The sequence below is a fragment of the Boleophthalmus pectinirostris genome, unplaced genomic scaffold, assembly GCF_026225935.1.
Source record: "Boleophthalmus pectinirostris isolate CB_2022bp ecotype Guang Dong unplaced genomic scaffold, ASM2622593v1 HiC_scaffold_23, whole genome shotgun sequence".
Lineage (NCBI taxonomy): Eukaryota > Metazoa > Chordata > Actinopteri > Gobiiformes > Gobiidae > Boleophthalmus > Boleophthalmus pectinirostris.
This window is the reverse complement of record NW_026571207.1, coordinates 9,060,929-9,081,776: the sequence shown is the minus strand read 5'-3', so window position 1 is coordinate 9,081,776 and position 20,848 is coordinate 9,060,929. Positions and strand designations below refer to the sequence as shown.

At 37.9% G+C, this 20,848-nt stretch overlaps 2 protein-coding genes across 2 annotated transcripts in view; both read left to right on the top strand.

Annotated features, from left to right (window-relative positions):
• The first annotated feature begins 852 nt into the window (after window positions 1–852).
• Window positions 853–9,801, top strand: lrit3a (info leucine-rich repeat, immunoglobulin-like and transmembrane domains 3a). The gene is made up of 4 exons (XM_020917579.2): window positions 853–968; window positions 3,244–3,707; window positions 6,075–6,380; window positions 8,816–9,801. Exons 1-4 carry the CDS (start codon window positions 853–855, stop codon window positions 9,799–9,801), a joined length of 1,872 nt encoding a protein of 623 aa, XP_020773238.1.
• A 2,756-nt stretch (window positions 9,802–12,557) lies between these two features.
• Window positions 12,558–20,848, top strand: part of egf (epidermal growth factor) — a 29,674-nt gene continuing 21,383 nt past the window's right edge. The window contains exons 1-6 of the mRNA XM_055159616.1: window positions 12,558–12,675; window positions 15,184–15,380; window positions 15,479–15,660; window positions 17,925–18,152; window positions 18,339–18,532; window positions 20,133–20,246. Of these exons, the coding sequence (XP_055015591.1) occupies window positions 12,558–12,675; window positions 15,184–15,380; window positions 15,479–15,660; window positions 17,925–18,152; window positions 18,339–18,532; window positions 20,133–20,246 (1,033 nt within the window). The remainder of the gene's footprint in view (window positions 12,676–15,183; window positions 15,381–15,478; window positions 15,661–17,924; window positions 18,153–18,338; window positions 18,533–20,132; window positions 20,247–20,848) is intronic.

Sequence of the window (20,848 nt, the reverse complement as noted above, 5' to 3'; positions counted from 1 at the left end):
TGACTCCGTTGTTCAGTTGTGGATAGAAGTGGCACATTACACTCGCTTTTTCGGTTCGTTTCTCCGTTCCATTCCTCGTCGGTGTGGAGTGATGAGAGTGACTGCAAGTGTTTGTCGCTGTGCGGTCGCAGTCTGCTCCGTGTGTGTTTGCGTGCGCTGAGGGTGGTGCGGCTTTGTAGTTTACTGAAGTCGTGCTGGGACACCCGAGTGTATAGGGCGCTCAGGATTGCGGGGCGCACAGTCGTTTTTTGATGGGGTTGGAGGCTTAAGAGCGTGCCCAATAGCCCGGAAAATACGGTACTACTGGCATAGATTCATTTTAATGTAATGTAATGTTGAATGTGTCCACACTCCTCACAATATAGCGAGAGACTGGGAATGAGGCTTTAACCTTAATGTGAACAAGTTTGATACAATATCCTAATTTGTGGAGAACAGCATTTAGAGATGAAAGGCAAATGGTATCGTATTTGAGATATGTGAAATGTAGACTGGTCAGCAGATGTCACCAAAAGCCTTGTAAGAAAAGCCCTGGAGCCTTTAGCCCTACTCCACAGGATTAAAAACAAAGGCAGGTCTGGCCCATAAGACACAGACTAGGCACTGGTGAAGTGCTTAGTCTCCTCTTCCTGCTGCCTCCTCTGCCGCTCCACAAATCCTCCCCTAATCCCCACTCACCCCCTCACAGTCTCACAGTTCACCTGGACGTCCAGCGCCACTCTGCACCCATGGGACCCAGGACACCAAACTGACTTTCCTGCCTTTGTTTCAGTGCATTTTAAACCAAACTCAGACGAATGTCCATACTTTGGGAGTGTGGCTGTGAGCTGGTTGTGGACATCGGTTGACACCATGCGAGTGACGCTCTATCTGCCTGTGCTGCTCTGCTGCGTCACTGTGGCTGGTGCCTTCTGCCCCTCGCAGTGCACCTGTGTGTTCCACGGACGCACCGATGGAACAGGGAGCAGGTCAGTCTAGAAGCAACAAAACAGAAAAATATCAACATTACATATTTGTCCTCTAAACCTCTTAGCATTGGTACAGTTATTTCCATTGTATGCACTGCGTAACTTTTCTGGTGAGAGGTTCAAGCACCATGTCACTGCTCTTCTTAGAATGTTCTACAATATGTCTTGGATATAATAAATAAATAAATAAATAATTTTATTTTATTTATTTATTGTTAAAAAATATAATGAAAAAGTGCATTCTTACAGTGAATGAGATCACCTCTCCACAGATCTGACCTACTGCCATACTCTGGACTATTCTAGGCAAAACTATAAAATCTCCAAGGAGACAAGCACATGGCATGTCATCCATCTGAAAAGTTACACAATACACCTTTAAATAATGTATATGGCAAACAAGCAAAAGCTATTCTGTCCTGATTTGGAACGGTACAAAACAGGCAGGCCGAGTAAATGACACTAACACAGTAGCTTGTGGCTTTAAAGATGATTAGGTAGAAAGTGAAATCAATATGTGTATATGTGTGGGTCTTATGAATTTGAATGGACTTTTAAAAACACAGAGGAGCTACTTCCTGGATTACCCCCTAATGATATCATGCAGTGGGATAAAGCATTTGAGCTAAAGAGGGGGAGACGGCCTGAATGTGCAGGAATACTCAAACATGTTCAATGAAAGATGAGGAAACACTGAAGCAAGTATCATAACATTGGTAAAATCTGTTTCTTCTCCCCATACTTGAATACACAGTTAAACTTTGTTTTGTGATCGGTAAAATAAAAAAAAGTGATTTAGTTTGAGAATAACTCTTTATTGTTGTAACTTCAGTATATTGTCAGTAACAACAGTTGGGTGTGCACATTTCCTGGAAAACTACAAATTCACTTATCCTGAAAATGCTCTAATACCAGATTTTCAGCTTGCACATAAAAATAAATATCTAAAGTAAATAGCTACTTATTTAGAACATCAACATGAAGTATATATTGATAATTTGATATTGTGAGTAGAAGTGTAGATTGGTGAATTTAAAAAGTAGTGCAGTGCAGACTTAATGAAAGCCAGTCACATGACCACGGCCTATTTGTGTTCAGCACTTAATCTTTGCTAATTGCTGAGTGTCCTGTGTAACAAGATGGCGTCTCCAGAAGCAGCACCAAAACACTCACATAGAAATCTACAGTATATAAACATTTTTTGTACAATATTAAGGTGCATGTGATTCCATTATAACCAGGTGTGGTGGGAAAGTATCTGCGGTAAGAGGCAGTTTGTGGAAAAAAGTTCAGAAGAACAAAAATACAGAAAGTAGCAGTAATAAGTTCAATTAAACCGTTATTTATTGGTATTCTTGGTCTTATTTGATTTTACTAGTTTTATTGTCTAAACGAGGACTAGTGGAGTTAAATACAGCTTTATTTTATATTTCTACTGAATATGTTTTATTTGTATTGCGCAGCACTTTGGAAACAGTTTTGTTTCTGAAATGTGCTTCATAAATAAAGTGGATTGGACTGGATTCTAACACTTTAGGGCTGCTTGATTATGGAAAAAAATCATTATCACGATTATTTTGGTCAATATTGAAATAACGACTATTCAAACAATTATTTTTTAGTTACACGATGCATTTATTCAGCATTTCTTTCTCAAAAAAATCTAAACAAAACAAAACAAAACTTTGTTATTGATAATTTCCGCAAAACTTTCAAATTGAAAATAAATATAGGCTACAAATATGAACCTTAGAGCAGTTTTGCGATGTATAAAACATAAAATGAATAAAATATACTTTAAATGTGAAATAAGGCATAGAAAAACATAAATGTATCCAAAATAAGCTATATATCCACCTGTTCTACAATCTCTATATTAAAAAATTAAATAAATATACTTATAAATATATAAAAAATATCCCAAAATAAACTTTGTTAAGCTTTCGTTTCAACTCGGTTATACGAGTTTTGAAATCGTTTGACACACAAATCGAAACTGTGATCAAAATTCAATTAACTGCACTGCCTTAACCTCTACCTATGTCATCTACATTGAAAATTCCATCCAAAATTTAGGGACAATTTACAAGTTTTGGATGTTGTTAACAGCAGATATGACAGTAGTATGTCATATCTGCTGCCCATGTCCAACCAGAAAGAAAAATTAAAAACTTCATCAAAATTTTTAAATATAGGCAAGATTTTTAGTATAATCTTACTTACATACCAAAAATAATAGTAAAAATTGGGATGATAATTGATTCTACCATTTCAGATCTGTGCTGTGTAACGACCCGGACATGTCGGACATCCCTGTGAACGTTCCCGTGGACACCGTCAAACTGCGCGTGGAGAAGACAGCTGCACGCAAAATCCCCACCGAGGCTTTCTACTACCTGGTGGACCTGCGCTACCTCTGGATCACCTACAACTCCATCAGCTCCGTGGACACGGGCAGCTTCTACAACCTCAAAGTCCTGCACGAGCTACGGCTGGATGGAAACCTGATCTCCGTTTTTCCCTGGGAGTCCCTGAAGGAGATGCCCAGTCTGAGGACGCTGGACCTACACAACAACAGGCTGACCACTGTCCCATCAGAGGCCGTCCCGTACCTGGTTAACATCACCTACCTGGACCTGTCCAGCAACAAGCTCAGCACGCTGCCCTCTGACCTCATGGATATATGGCCCCCGTTCAACAAGGCTCCAGTGTCCAACAGCTCACAGAAGATTGTACTGGGTAAGACACCAACTCCCAGAGCTGTGGGACGCTCAGAAAAACACAGAGAACCACATGGTCAGTAACCTGTATCTAGGGCTGGGCAAGTCTGGAGATATTGTGTAAATCCAGCAGAACAGTGCTAAAACAAGGCTTGCATGTTTTGAGGTTAAAGTATCAGACAACACGATCTGTGCACAACACCCGGCTAGTCTCTTCCTGTCCAATTGCATCTCTAGGGTCGTGCTAAAATGTATAAATACAGATCAGGCTGTGGACAGTGAGCTGTGGGTGTCACTGACAGCATGATAAACACTTCAGCAAATTAATGAATACTTTACCAGAGGACACTTGTTTTGTAAAAAAAAAAAGTAGGTGTCTGTGTCTCAATGCTAACACTAAAGCTAATTTTGAGTCATAATAAATATTAATATTATTAAATAAATGTTAATTAAAAAAACGCAGCAGACTAAAAATAATCTACATTCAAATTATAGGGTAGTCTATATTTAATTGGTTGTTTATTTTATAGTTTAAGTTTTAATAAAAGCTGGCATTAGTTGTGAGCTCATTTGTACGTAACATTACTCACAAAAGTAATATACATTTCGAAGTTAATAACAAATTTATATTTGGAGGATTTCTTGTTAAATCGTCAACTAGTCAACTAAATCTTGGGCTATTTTTCTTGTCCAACACATGGCATTTATTTATTTGTCGGTGATCAGGTCCCTGAATTATGGGTCTTTCTGTGTGGAGTTGATATATTCTGTATTGTCTGTGTTGCTTACTGTGCTCAGTTTTCTCTAACACTAAATAAACTTACAGAAGAACAGAGGGCCACTCTGCAGTCCCCAAGAGCCCACACGAATGACACACCAACTCTCAGTGGGACTTTTGGTTAGATAAATAAATGCAGTAAACTTTTACTTCTGAAAAGTTGTGGAAAATTGTCAAGCTAGAGTTGAACTAAGTGAAAGTGAAGAGAGTGATGCCAGAGATTTTTGTTTAGATCCGATACAGCCAGAATATTGATCCAGTACCAATATCAAATCAATATGTTTCGTATTAATAGACACTGAAACTTTTTGAAGAGCCATGGCATGATAGATTTATAGACATGTCATATTATTTTTCTCCACCTCATGTTAAATTTATTGAAAAAGTGATTTAAAAAATGATTGAAACCTGATTAAATATAACAGAGGGAGAAATTTAAAGTATAAATTTTTTTTCAAATGAGAATTGACACTTTAACACCTAAATATACTGATATTTTCGAAGTGATACGCCCATCAATAGTCATCAAGATCGCCTCTCTTCTAGTACATTCTACAGCTCAGTGTTTTCTTGGGATGCGTGCGTGGAACTCTGGAACATGCCAATAAGCTCCAGAATGACGAAGTAGCTTATCAAAGAACTGGCACAGACTACAGGAGCAACTGAGGGAGCAAAGGTTACCAACAAGTTCATTCACCAACTGTTAAAGCTTCGTTAACAGTTTTAATGAAATCTGAACGGTCTAATTGGGGTGAGCGGTCTACAGCCGATCCTCACGGGCCACGTTTTGTTACCCAGCACTAATTAAACGTCTTGTATCATGTTCAGAAAATCGATACCGGAATAGATTTGTATTTTTTACGTAAAAGACTTAATTTGATGTGAAAACTGAGATGGATCAAGATGAGTAAAAAAGTCATCTCTGGTTGTGACAGATCCTTGTGTCATTAAAGTGTAAATGTGAAGTGTAATAGTGTTGCTGCCAACAGAAGATAGGCCACGGGCGGCTTAGGTGTGTAAGACAATCTAATCTGTTTAGAAGAGCTTAAACATGAGTCACATGCCTGGCTATTATCAGCACAGCTACAGAACTGTGGGGGGAAAAAAATTACAATTAAAAATGCTTTCTCACGAGGGGCTAATAAATCCTACAAGGGCTGTCAATACTAAAAGTTGTACTGAAACTTGATACTCATTTCAGCAAGTATGGATGCTAAAAACATCACACAAGAGCATAAATATCACCAAACCAAATCTTATGTGATGTTACGGTTGAACTTTTTGGGGAAAAATATCTAATTGCAGTGACAAGCATTGTGATTTTGAGAGATAAGAGTCTTCAATGTCCACATTTTAAATCTGCCCATGAGAACTGACAAAAAGAAAAAGGAAAAAAAAAAGAAATATGAGCTGACAAAATAGTACAAAAACCTCAAATCTTTAACCGTTTTTTTTGTGCAGAATAAGACAGGAGATTTTGTTGTTCGTGGATGTCATTATGGTACTGCAGTCTTTGTGATTTACTGATTATGTCTTCTCAAACTGTGATTTAGTTTTAGTTTTGATTAATCTTGCATGTGATAAACCTACATTGTGTTTTGTTCACAGGTCTCCAGGACAACCCATGGTTCTGTGACTGTAAAATCTCTAAACTAATCGAGATGTCCAAGATGGCCGACAGCCCGGTGGTTCTGATGGATTTGTTTTTGACGTGCACGGCTCCGGATAATCTGTCCGGAGTGTTGTTCCAGAGAGCAGAGCTAGAGAACTGTGTGAAGCCCTCAGTGATGACATCTGCCACAAAGATCACTTCCCCTCTGGGCAGTAACGTGCTGCTGAGGTGTGACGCTACAGGGCTCCCCACGCCGGCGCTGTCCTGGGTCAGGCCCGATGGAGCAGCTGTTGATAACACAGGTACAACACTGTCAAATCTCAGGACAAACGTACTATAAGCAAACCGAGCAGCAAGCAGCAGAGGACAGTGCAAAGATACAGTGAAAACAGACTAGGGATGTAACAATAACCAAAATATCGTGATATTGTATCCTCAAAAGTCTCACAATAATATCGTGGGCTGTCACAATATATCGAATTACAAGTGTCTTTGCTTAACTCCATGGTTTTATAGTAGCAACAGCTTATAAACTTAGGAACTGCATAACCCATTGTAGTGGACCAAGCAGAAAGGCAAAGACAAGGTATAAAAATAAGTTTACATTTAATAAAATCAAAAGAAGATATAATTTAACAAAGGCTCAAATTAGGCAAATTATTAGCAAAAAAGCCGGGCCCAACTGGGGTAACTCAAAATCAAACTGAACAGAACAAAACTAACCCAACCCGACAAAGGAACAGGGGTGTTTAAATACTTTAGGACCAACTAAAGCTAAACACCAGAGGGAGGAATTAAACAAAAGAATTAACTAAACTACTAATTTAATCAAAGTAACAAAAAGGAAAATAAGTATAATACAAAAAATAACAAGTGATAATAAAGTGACCTTAAAGCAAACTAAACAAACTAACTTAATAAAACTAAATAGTGCTCCCCCCTCCTTGTTGAGTCCTGATGGTCTCTCCCAAGGGTCCTCCGTCTGGTGCTCAAAAAAACAAAAAGAACAAGTGTAAGTAAATCAGACTTATATTAATTAAATGTGTGCACTCAAATTAGAATATAAGTCTAAATAAAATATAATGAAATTAACGTAATTGAAATGAAATGAAATAATACTGACACTATGGAGTGGTGGCAGAGGTATCCACCACACCCATGATTCATTTCAGCGCAGACAACATGAAGAAATATGTTTTTTACTTGAATTCCTGGGATTATGACAGTAATAATTCACACCAAAATCTTGTCAAGGTATTTTAAAAGCAAAATATAGCAATAAATATGATACAGTGAGATGCATATCGTGATAATATTGTACTGTGAGATTTGGATATTGTTACATCCCTAGAATATGACAATAAATGTTGTATCAAATGACTGGTCAAAGTATTTTATAAAGTGTCTTGTTATTATTTATAATATTATAATATCGTGAGCATCCCCACCATACCGTGAGCTTTCCCACGATATTGCAATAAATATTGTACCGTGAGGTTCATACCGTGACATTATCGTATCGTGAGACTTGGATATCATTACACCCCTAATACAGACAGAACAAAAGTTGCAGTCAACATGAATACAGTTGATAGTTGTCTGGATTTGATAAAAAGAAAAGAAAACACGATAAAACAAATGCATTTGTTTGTTATAATGCTTTTTATACACCCATTTATTCACTCTAAACAGACACATGGCCACTAGATGAACATACGACCTACAAACTGCAGTTATAAGAGACAAACTTAGTACACAGTAAAAAGCAGAACAGATAGTAAGAAAAGTGAGCAAGCAAGCAAAAACAAAGAAGAATATATATTTTTGCTATTGATAAAAACTATACTTGGTATCTGTTTGGAAAATAAGCAAAAACTGCTCAAAGAATCAGAACCAGTCACAATCTTTACTGCCAGCTGTAGTGCTTATATTTCTACAAAAACAAATTGCCATACAAAAGAAGATCAGAATTTAAAAAACATTAAAATTGCAGCGTGTTCTTCTACATAAAACGCTGATAAATGACTTAACATAAAGGTAAACTATTATGGACTGCAAGAACACTTCTAACAACTGAAACATGGCTTATAAGCGTCTGAAACCTTCAGTGTGTATGTTGATTTGGAAAAGTCAGAGAAAAGCCCTTCAATAAATATCTCGTATTAACTCACTCCACATGATTCAGTTGTTTTTATTTTGCTATTTTGTCCATAAATAAATTCCTTTTCCTAATATGGAACTCCAGATTCGCTCTATAACTGCTAGCCTCGTGAGCTTCATTTGACTGGAGCGAAAGGTATGGGCACACTCCCTTAATCCAAGTCTTTATACAGACCATGGATGAAACCTTAAATTAACATGCCATATACTTGTGTAGTGAGACTATATTAAAATAGCTTTTTTTGAGGAACAATTTTTTTATTTTAAACAATTTGCAGTGGTTCAAAGTTACATTAAATATTCTAAGCATCCTAATTATTAACCGCAATGACTTTATAAGCGCGTTTCACAACTCTCAGAGTTTACGATGCTGATACACTATATCTGTCGTGGGGCAAGACTAATTTTACTACAATACATGAAAAAAAATTGACACAGAGCCTTTAAGCATGTGGATAGAAGGTTGTGTAACTTCAGCAAATGTAAGTGCTGAAACATTTGGACTGAAGCAACAGGCAAACAGAGTCTATTTCAAGTAGACGAGTGAATCTAATGGAACGTTGTATTTTAATTTCAGTGGAAGAATCTCCTGGAGATGGCGTGCGGTGGTCTATCATGAGCCTAACTGGAATAATGAACAAAGATGCTGGGAACTACAGCTGCAAGGCCAAGAATGTGGCAGGAGATGCCGAGGCCACCATCTTCGTGTCTGTGGCTGGCACCCTGAGCACCACCCTCCCTCCATCTGGCACCAGGCCCCCCAGCCTGGGCACCACCTTCACTGCTGCTGCTGAGCCCTTCTCAGTCACACCCACAACCCTGCTGCTGTCCACCACTGACAGACCCAAAACAACAACCACCGCCCAGAAAAGCTCGCTCAAACCAGCCAAAATCAAACAAGCAGGGAGCGGGAAGAGGCTGGCTGCAGATGAGAAGGGCAGTAAGGATCCTTCAAAGTCTGTGACAGACTTACAGATAGTGGAGGAGGGCATGGACAGTGCTGTGCTCCTGTGGACTGCAGATGGTTTATCTGGTGACACTCCTCTCACTGTGGTGTACTCCCCTTATGGAGAGGAGGACACTAAACAGACTCTGGAGACCAGCGTGGGCAGTGGGAAGGAGCTGCTCCAGGGGCTGCTCCCTGGGACCAGGTACTCTGTCTGCCTGGTGGTTAAAGGCAGCACCAGTGCCAAAGACCCCTGTGTGGACTTTTACACATTGGACAGTGCAGACGACAGTGGGCTCAACCAGCTCTTCATGATAGTAAGTGGCATCGCTTGTGCTCTGATTCTGCCACTTATTGCTCTGTTGATCTATAAGATCTTAGCGTTATACTGCAAAGGACCGCAAATTCCTATAGATGAAGAGGAGCTGGAGAAAGAGAGCTATGTGAAGTTTGAGACCATCTCGATGAAGCACAGGACTTTGAACTCTCACCCTACAGAGCTGTGGGCCCGGAGGCCTACCCATGACTCGGAGCGCATGCTCCTGTGCTCCAGGTCCAGTATAGACTCTCAGATGACCTACAAGAGCGACAGCTCACGCTCAGAGTATCTCTGCTGACACATGCCAATGTTTGTATTCTGTCTTTGCCTTTAACGCAGCCACTGGACAGGCCATAAGGCAAGAGTGACCCCAATGTGTGTCTCATCACCTGATTGTTGCCTTATTTATACAAAGGTATTTTTATATAGATTGTGTCCTCTGTTCACAGAGACACGTCCGTGGATACTGTTGTTTATGGATGCAGTTTTATGATTTGTGATATGTTTTAATAAAATTAATAACATTTTGACATTTGTTGCCATTGCATTGTGTACGTACTAGATGATAGCAGCTAGATGGAAGTAATTCATAGGCTAGATCAGAATATGATGGTATTTGTTAACTGTATTTCATGTTTAATAGCTCCACAGGTTGTTTTAGTTCTAGGTCAAATTAATAAAGATATAATGATAGATATTGGGTTGTGTGGCACGTCACAGTACAGCCACAGTTGTTCCTTGCCTGGAGATGTATGGGAGGTTTTACAGTTGCATCACAAATCTCCAGGTAACCGCAGTAGAAGACAATACATCAGCGCACATGAGACTTAAGGATGTTTTATTTGGGGACTTTCTTGTTGACTTTTTTTAAAAATGATTTGTTCTTTAGGTGGTGTACCCAGCTTTATTCTTGAAACTTACATTTTTCACCTATTAGATTGCAGGTGCTGTTATAGATCAGCATGGAGACAGGCGCTTACATAATGCGCCTTTTAAGACCATACAACTTCACACTAATGCTAACAACAACTAGCCTGCTAACAGTGCACTTCCTGGTTTGTAAAGGCTAAAATGCTTTAAAATTAGATGCAGTTCACAAAGGTCTCATTGTGACCCTAAAAGCAGCTGGCAAAATATTTTACATTATTACAAAAAAGTAAAAATCAGGTAGATCCACCACAAAGATGCCACATTCTGAGCATCCGAGGGTTGAGATGTTGGCTAAAGGTCGTCGCCCTGCTCACTCACGTCTGGAGACACTGCCACTTTCTCAGCCGTGTAAATCACCACGGCTCCATGAGGCTAATGTGACCAGAACAATATCCCAGTCAGAGCAGCTGTGAATAGAGGTTCAGTCCCTCCTGTCTGTTGCTTGTTCTCCTGAGTAAATAAGAGGACAAACAATCTTGGGAATAAATTACCCCTCCCCCGGTCGCAGTATATGAGTCATTCCTGGAGCGGGGGTGAAGTAGAGCAGTCTAGATTCTCATTCACAAACAGAAAACAATTGTATGGTCCAAAATGTCATGTCAATGATCATACTGTAAGTATAATATGCATGTACTGTGCAATTATAGCTTATATTGTACAGGAAATTAGAAGTCTATATGCTCTTTGTTCATTTAGGACAGTAGTAAAAAAAAGGGGTGGGGTTATATAAGTATTTACTTCCTCACACTCATTTTTCAGACACAAGTAAAATCTGTGTGAAATTTATTTTGGTTTATTATTATAGAAAAGAAATATATATATTTTTTGTATTATATCTATGTATTTATATTTTCTATGCATGTTATATGCATTAATGTCCAAATAAACATTCATTAATTCATAATAGATTTAGAATAGGTTAAATGTGAGCTGGAAGGCAGGTCAGACTTTGGTAGAATTTGCCTTTAAACTGTGAAAAGGATGATTTTCAGTCTGGTTTAAAGTTAATACTTTGCAACAGTGGTTATATCCATATGAAACAAAAACTGGCACAAAGTTCAATATTTTCTATCAAAATGTACAAACAAGATCAAGTCAGGTCATTTTATTTATATAGCAAGTTGCAACACGTGAAACACAATATAGTGAACACAAATATAAAATATATAATACATTGATTTCACTATAAAACACATGCACCATTAAAATGACTTATAACAAATATAAGATATATGGCAAATTAATTCCCAACAAAATATCTGCATTTTCTGTTTGCTTTTTTTTTCACTCAAAAACTGAACTGCCCATACAGTTATACAGTAATATAAATATTATATCAGAAATTGTACTCTATAAATGCAACCTATTCACATTTTTAATAGATTTAAAGCCAACAAGTTTTCATGTTATCAAATTATTACTTAGTTGGTGGGATAATAACTGTGTTAAATAATTTATTATAGCTTTCCATCAGCCAAATGACAGTTTGTGGAAAAAAATTGAAAACAAAAACTGAGTTCAAATAAGGAATCCATCCATGTCATCAATGCATAAAATTCCTTGCAAAATCCAAGGAAGTTTTTTTTTTTTTATTATTATTTTGAGCGTTAAAACATTGATTTAAGAAAACAAAGGTGATTTTTTTTTATCTGTCAAATCATAATGTACAATATCATACACTTTAAGTCACTATTTGCAAAGGCACACTCGCCACAACCTCCAGACTAAAGATAGGACAAAAGGTTGGAATAAGGGTGCATTCTTGCTGTGTTAACTTTCTAGTTGGATATTCGAGAGGCGTTTAAAGTTCCAAAACTGGCATGTGCAAAATTTACCACAGGGGTGTGAGGAATTTCAATCTTTGCTTCTAAAACAGTCTGCCAGCATCTATGGATTTTTTTTTTTTTTTTTTTTGTCCTGAGATGGTACTGCCCTCTAGTCTGTGACCTCTTGATTTAATTTGCCCCAGTGTCTACCATGACATCCACTGGTGTGAGCAACTCCGCAGTCACTCCAGATTGAAACTTTGGACCAAGATGCCAGCATTCTACAGGCGCATGTGGCTGGTTTTGGTGGAATTTCTGTTTCCCAGCGATGAGGAAAAGTGACAAATAACACAGGATTATGTTGGCAGCGCTGGTTACTACACTGATCTGTTTTATACTACAAAGCTCTCTGGCCCATGGGAGGGTGTGCTGGGAGGAAAGCATGGCACCTAAGGGAAGGAACAGCAGCTGCGTAGGTAAGTTCTGCACCTCTTCTAAACTGATAAAAAACAGAATTGACCCTAATATGATATTTAAAGGGCCCGTATTTTGCTATTTTCTGATCTATGTTATAAGGTTTCCTCATCACAAACAGACCTGGAGTTGTGTTTTGTTTCATTCACACATGTTTAACACACAAACCTGAATATTTGGGTTGGGTTCGTCTCTCAAACAGAAAACACTCCATAACATCACTGTGTGATGTCATGTGGTAATACAGGAAGGGCTCCACTGTGTTTTTAAACACCACACACCTTCTCTAGAATCATTTGGATAATTTTAGCCCCAGAATTGCCAATCTCCAGCTTTTAACTTGAAAGCTACCACTACATGTCATCATAAGGTAGAACAGAGCATTTTGAGCTTTGGAAATATAGACAGACTCCTAATAACGGATTACTCAAACACATTGATGCTCATCTGTAGTCCAGGTACTATAAATGAACATTAGCCTTGTGGCTAAATCTGCTGCATTTAGAGAAATGTTCATGAATGTACAGTGTCCCTATCAAATAAATAGATAAAAAAATGAAACAAAACATAACTCCAGGTATGTTTTTGAGGACATTCTTACATGGCTTAAAGCTCACAGGAGTCAATTTTGTGTATTATGTAACCTTTAAGTAAAGGAAGAAATTAATGTGCATATGACAGGTTTTTCTAATTATGACTTGGTTTGGTGGAATAGTACCTGAGGTAAATATTTATCATACTTTTACACCAGTTAAGTAGCACTTTGTGGGGAAAAAAGTTGAATCAGTTGAATCAGAAACTTCACCAGAAAGAGGCAACAATTTTGTAAAATCTAAATTATAATGATTGTTAACTATGTTTTGGTGAAAAAGTACTTTAACCTGACAAATATGCACATTCAATTTCTTGTTTAGCAGTGTACTGCAGTAGTTCTCATACTTTTCACTATACCACGGTACCACAACCACCTAAGAAAAGATCTCGCTTTCTAGGTTTGGTCCAGTTTAGTCCTAATGTAGGACTCAGGTCTAGTTTATGTGGTATATGTGTTAGGTTGAACACACCCTAATCTTTATCCAAAGTTGAGGGCTCACCCGACGTAAGACAAAAACATGAATAAAATCAAGTCAGTATCAACATCTTGCCCGACACACCAAAACGTTTTTTAAATAATTTCTGTCAACTCTTTCTTTTGGTGTTGTTTTACAATACATATGCTACTAATGACTTGTATAATGGCATACATTACAATATTAAAACAAGATTAGAGATAGTCTATACCAGAGGCACCACTGTACCATTTATATGGTAAGGCCAAAATTAGATGTATTTAGCAAACGTTTAAATACTGATTATGAGAAAGACACACAATTTCCCTAAAGTCCAGACTAGACAGATGATGTTGACCACAGAATGAACTTGTGATTCAATGACTGCATCCTAGCAACCAAGCATCTGCGGCGGAGCGCTCGGACGTCAGAGTGGACATTTAATCATTATGTTTGGTCTGCTGATCGATGCTTCATTCCACTGTGACAACAGCAGCATCTATGGCTCTACTCAGAGTTATCAAAGACCACCATTTATCGTCTTACTCTATGGACAGACAGTTCATGAAAAAATAACCAAATAAATCAGAAATAAGTGGGGACAATATGTAACTTTCTGTAGTTTTCTGTGGAGGGTCCATCTCCTGCTTGACTCGGTGGAGATGTCATTGCTTTCTCTGGACAGTATGGCATTTATCTGATCTATCTCTAGGTGAAATCACAAAGCCAAGTTATGAGACAAATTTGTGGAGGGGAGACCACAATCACAGTGTCTTTCAGCAGGTCAGAACATCACCGGAAATTAAATAAATCAAAATTTCTCAAACGAAGATCAATATTTTGAATGTACATTTTCCGTTTTTGCACTACACCGTTTTTGTATAAAAGAGATTTAACGTCAGATTGGTGTAATAAGGATCCTAAGACTTTCAATATCCACCATCCTCACAGAACAATGCTACAATGTTACATGAAAGAAGGCTTTGCATCCCTAACTGTAAAACTAAGCAATCAATTAAACGATTGATCCCTAAATGACATGAATATGTTCTCATGTTAACCTGGCTAACAACTGATTATTATACCACTCAGAATTGTGTTCTGATTTGTTTTTCACAAAAAAAGTCTAGTCTATAAATAGTCTATATAAAGGATTGTTGCTAAAATAGACTGAAGTATGTCTGTCGGCGTCATCATGTTTGTTTTAGTTCATTTGGGTGGTTCACTTTTGGCTTCTGCTTGGGTCTGGACCATCCCATTGCAACAGCATTTTTTCTGACATGGATATACAGTTAATCTAATATATTTTAAAAATGTATTTATACTGAATCTTTCCTGTTTTTGAATGTTTGTTGTTGTCCTAAATGTTATGTAGCAATAGCCCAGCACATTTTTTATTGGACAATAAAGTTTATTCTATTCTAAACTGAAAAACCTACTTCATATATCATGTCTGCTCAGCTCCACAGCCTTTTCTAATCTTTGGCCATGGCAAAGCAATCCACAGACTGGACTTGGACGGTAAGAGACAGAGGCGGCTGGTGGCTGGAGTGGGCTCTTCCATCATCATAGACTTTGATTACAGAGAGGAAAGTGTGTACTGGGCAGACAGGCACTCCGGGCACATCTACAAAGCACAGCTGGGAGCGCACAAGCAGGTAATTATGGAAGCTCTCACGATGTTTGGAATCACAAGTCACTATGACACCCTGAATACAGCAGCTGAGAAGAATGAGAGAAATTACTTGTTTTGCAGAAAGTGTTTTCCTCAGACAAACATATTTCAGGCCTTGCAGTGGACTGGCTCTGGAACAGCATCTACTGGACCAGCAGTGAGAAGGGCAAAATACGGAGAATCGATAAGAATGGAAAAAACGAAAAGACCATATTACGGCATCTGTCACAGCCGTCTTCAATAGCGGTTGACCCCACCAAGAGGTAATAGTGAAGTTAACACTGCAAAAAAGCATACGTATATGATCATTCTCCCTTAAATGTCAATATGCAAACTGTTGTACCTTAATGTGGACTATTACGGATAATTTTTTGCCCTTTTTAACAATGTTATAGTTGTTTCCCCTCAGTCACTTTACGTGATTTGTGCATGTTTGAGCAATCTTTATCACTTTTTTACAAGACGCCATTTTGTCAATCAACTGCCACTGATATATACCCGCTGCTCAGTTCTTACTTTGTTTTTGGATTTTATTTTCTTAACCGATGATGTCATGGATCCATTAAAATAACTGGATAGGGTGTTGCTGCTTGTAGCTGCCTCCAGTTGACGTAGTGACCACTCACTGGTACTTCAGCAGAAAAAATCCCTTGGGCCGAGAAAGGATTTTTCTCATTCCCTCATGTTCGGCTGACAGGGCACATACAACTTTCAAAAATGTCGGATTTTGTGGTGATTTTTACCTACCGTATATTCTGCACTATAGGGCACTCTGGATTATAAAGTGCACTGTCATTGAATGGTGAATTTTCAAACTTTTTCACATATAAACTGCACCGGACTATAAGGTGCATTAAAAGAAACACAACAGTTAAATAAGTCAGTCAAACTTTATTTAACGCATTCACAATAACTCTCAACTTTGTTCAACTGTAATGTGTAAAAAAATACTGTCTGAGAGCGCTAAATTGTTAGAGTATTCACAATAACTCATAATTGTTCAAACAGTTTACGATTACGGCATCTAGCACGCCCGAATGCCTCTCGTCATTATCCGAGTCAGTGTCGTTACTGTTACCTGGCAGTTCATTGATGATGATTCTGGTCTTGGTGAAAGCTCGGACCACAGTTGATACTGATCCTTAGCCCAGGCATTCATGATCCATTGGCAGATCGCGGCGTAAGTCGCTCGGCGCTGTCTCCCTGTCTTGGTGAATGTGTGTTCACCTTCTCTCATCCACTGCTCCCACGCAGCTCGCAGTTTAACTTTATAATATCCTTGAGTTTAAAGTGGGCGTTCTAAGTGTGTCTCTTGACAGGTGCATTTTAATATTAAAAGGAATCACAGTATGTATTACTCCGCGATGCTCCTGACAACTGTAGCCGTAATGCTGCAAGTGGTGCGGCTTTGTAGTTTACTAAAGTCGTACTAAGACACCCGAATAAATTCATATATAAGGCGCTCTGGATTATAAGGCACGCAGTCGTTTTTGATTAAATTAAAGGCTTTTAAGCACGCCCTATAGTGCAGAAAATATGGTATTTTTAGATCATAAACTTTTTCTCAGCTCAAAATCTTTTAGTTGTCTTAAAAAACTCTTTATAATCGTTAGCTCCGGCTCCGCTCTAGCTCCTCTCGCTCTGATTGGTCAAAGCGATCACGTGATACACAAGACCACGCTCGTACAAATTCGAGTGCACCCGAGGGCGAAAAGAGCATTACTGCGCATGCTCAATCGGCCCAGAGCCACTGGAAGTACCTCGCTAAAGGCTTATCTTATATTTTTGGGGAAATGTATTTTGTAAAATCAGAGACCAGGAACCAACATTTCATCTTGAAATGCGAGTTACAGTAATAACAACAGAATATGTTAACTGTTAATATGTTAACGTAACATATTAACAGTTATTCAGATAATTATAGCAACAACATAAGTTTACCAAACTCACGATTTCACTCCAAATCACGAAATCCATTGAATTTTTCAACCTCCGTGTCACTTCTGTGTGACCTCCGGAGATAAACCATAGATCCATGATGTAAACAGCGCGCTGCTTCCTCTTCTGCATAGCTGTCGTCAGACTCAGGATCAGTTCCAGTTAGAATTATTCCGGCCTTTCTGAATCCCAACAGGATGGTTTCGATTGTCATTGAAGTTCAGGCTTTGTAGCACCCGCCCGGTTGGAGTCAATCACAAGTTTCACGCTCACTCCAAACTTTCTTTCTCCTGCTTGATTACTGTTTTCGGCTGAATATTTCACTATTTGCAGTTAGACAGTGGCTATTTCTACAGGAGACATGCACAGTAAAGTGCGAAGTGACAGTGGTACAGGAGTAATAGTAGTACTAGATACAAACACACGCGCCTAGAGCACCCTCTCATGGCTGTCAGTCTGAACATTTTAATATATAAGACGCACCGGAGTATAAGTCGCAGGACCACCCAAACCATGAAAAAACTTATAGTCCAAAAAATACGGTATATAGCAGACTCAAGCACAATATGTCTTCTTTTAACAATTGCAGGTTTCTCTTTTGGCTGAGCGGTGGATCAAGCGCCAGTATTCAGCGTGCTGATCTCACAGGTCACATGAAAACCACTGTTATCAAAATAAATGGACAACTCAAAGCGCTGTCTGTGGATCACAAAGACAAAAGACTGTTCTGGGTCCAGTTTGGTCCACATGAACAAAGTGCATTCGGCTCCTGTGACTACAATGGGAAGGTTGTACACATCACTGACCACCAGCTTCGGTAAATACACTCACATAACCAATGGGGTAAAATAAAACAAGAGGTAACCAAAAACTCAAACTGAAAGCACTATTACAGCAATTTTCTAGTAGTTTTTTCCTGAACAAAACCTGCATTAATGATTACCTGACTGCACATAACCTCATCCTATAACTTGCAAATATAAAATAATTTCATTTCTTGCAGTTCTTTCTCTCTAGGAGTCTCAATATTTAAGAACAGCTTATATTACAATGACTTTGAAGCTCACGATATAAGAAGAGTTAACAAATATGGAGGAGAATATGAGAGGGTGAACAGAAAAACTCTTGCCAAACCTCCAGTGGACCTCAAAGTCGTCCAAAAACAACCCAGAGAAGACTCGACAGTTCAGTTTTCAAGTAAGACTTGACTATTTTGATAAGGTGTGTTCACTTGTTTACAAACAGGCTAAAGGGATTATTCAGAAAATGTGTTTTTAATGTGTCTAATCACTGCGCCTTTCCACAAAAACAGAAACAGGCATTCACTTATAATTTATTTAAACCCTTTAACGCCTGAATTTATATAGATGTATATAAAAAAATGTTTTATGTGTGTTTTTGCCTTTAAGTAGATGATAATTTGGGTATGCTGCAAATTTGAGACAACTAGAAACAAGTGTTTGCCAAAGGTTCCTAGTGTGACCTTAAGTACCCTTTAATTTTGGTAAAATAGATAATTAGGTAAATACAACACATAAAATGACTAAGCCCACAGGTAAGTATGTAAAATAAGGGCAGAGATGTGACTTAAAATTTATAATTACAATTTATTAAACACTAAAAAGGGGCAAGTAGAAAGGTAAAATTATTTATTCTATAAAAAAAAAAGCCAGGCGGATTGTTAAAATAATAAAATGGCCAAGATGTATAAAATATACTAAAATAAAGATAAAACCCTTGCAGCCCCTGGGCGGAGGAACCAAATCTGGAAAAAAAAAAAAGAAAAGAAATGAATGTTACAAATAAACCAAACAAGGACGACTTGAGAGTGGGTAGCCCCACCCAGAACAAAACAGAAAGTGCTACCATGCAATCACATCTAAATAAATTCCCGGGTTGTACTTTGTTTGCAGTTTGGGATTTTAAGTCATTTAAACTACCTACAACTAAAAGCTAAAAGCCCAGGGAAGGCAATGCTAAAACACGTTTATTAAAAGGTGCAACAGAGCTAAAATACCAACAATTAGCAACACTAAATAGAACAAACTAAACTGTAAAACAACCGTACAAAACAGTACAAAACAAAACCCAAAACAAAACAGTAGCAGCCCAAGAATCTATGATAAAAAGGACAGATTACAATTAAAACCAAGGATTGAAAGCATGTTAAAAACCCTGATTTAAAAAGATACCTGTCCTACCTTCAAAATGTAACTCCTCGAGGTGGAAAAGGTCTGCCACCAGTATAACCTTAGCTCTACAATTATAAAAACCTGTTAAAATCATTTTAAAAAGAGCTACAATAATAAAAAAAAAAAAGGGAGAATGTGTAAAATCTTACCTGACACCAGCCAGCAGACGTTGGGACTGCACATTTACCGCATGCGCTATTTAAGCCCGACCTCCGCTGGCACAGGAAGGTGGTGCCAGGTAAGTCCTTAAAAAAATAAAGCGTTCCTCCGTTGTCCGCCACAGTAGAAAGGTCCTGCATTTGCACTAATCGACACTGGGGGGATGAAGCTGCTATCTCGGCTTATTATCTTGATCCAAATGGTTTGTTGCATATTTATGACAGTTGACGTTAAGGGGTTAGCAAAAGCACTAACTCATGAAGGTTTTATTCAACCAGATTATTGGGACACAATAAGTGAGAGGGCAGAACTAAACTTGTTGAACTAAATTTCACTTTTATTTTTCCTATAGACTAATATTTAGAATTCAAAGGCACGACAGAGACTAAGCATTCACTACTTTAAAGTCAAATTTATTTTTATACTTGTTTTTTATGATTGTATAGGTTGTGATAAACTGAGTGGGAACTGTGTGAATGTATGTTCCAGTCCATCTGAGGACGAGGTCTGTCAGTGCAGTGACGGATTTGTCCTCAGTAAACATGGCACCTATTGTGAAGGTAAGACTTTTAAAATAAATAAATAAATAAATAAATAAATAATATAAATATAATATATATATATATATATATATATATATATTATTTTTATTTTTTTAATTAGGGGTGTAACAATAACCAAAATATTGTGATACTGTATCGTCAAAAGTCTCTCAATAATATTGTGGGCCATCACAATATATCAAATCACAAGTTTCTTTGCTTAAATTCGTGCAGGTGCAGCAATAGCTAAAAAAAGAGGGTTTAGGTTAGGTTAGGTTGCTTTATTCGGACCTGTAAGTAAATTTGTTTCATAGATTTGAGAAACTGGTCCCACATTTCACATTTCACTCATCCACATCATCATCATCAATAAACACCTATAAAACAGTTTCAAAATAAAATGTTTCAGTGCTCCAGTGCAGAATGGTTTGTTCCAATAACAATTAGTTAAATTCTTTCATCACACTTGACTAAAATCACAATAAATATTAAATATATAAAAAACAATTTTTTTCCAAGACAAACATACTAAAATTGATGGATAAATAGATTATAATTTATTCATAAGTGTGATAGCGGCTGGAATGAAGCTCCTTTTAAAACGGTTCGTTCTAGATCTT

Excerpts from the sequence above, each read along its gene's own strand:
- lrit3a (XM_020917579.2), top strand. The coding sequence starts at position 853 with ATGCGAGTGACGCTCTATCTGCCTGTGCTGCTCTGCTGCGTCACTGTG. Across the intron at positions 3,708-6,074 it reads CTCACAGAAGATTGTACTGG|GTCTCCAGGACAACCCATGG; the intron begins GTAAGACACCAA and ends TTTTGTTCACAG. Across the intron at positions 6,381-8,815 it reads AGCAGCTGTTGATAACACAG|TGGAAGAATCTCCTGGAGAT; the intron begins GTACAACACTGT and ends TTTTAATTTCAG.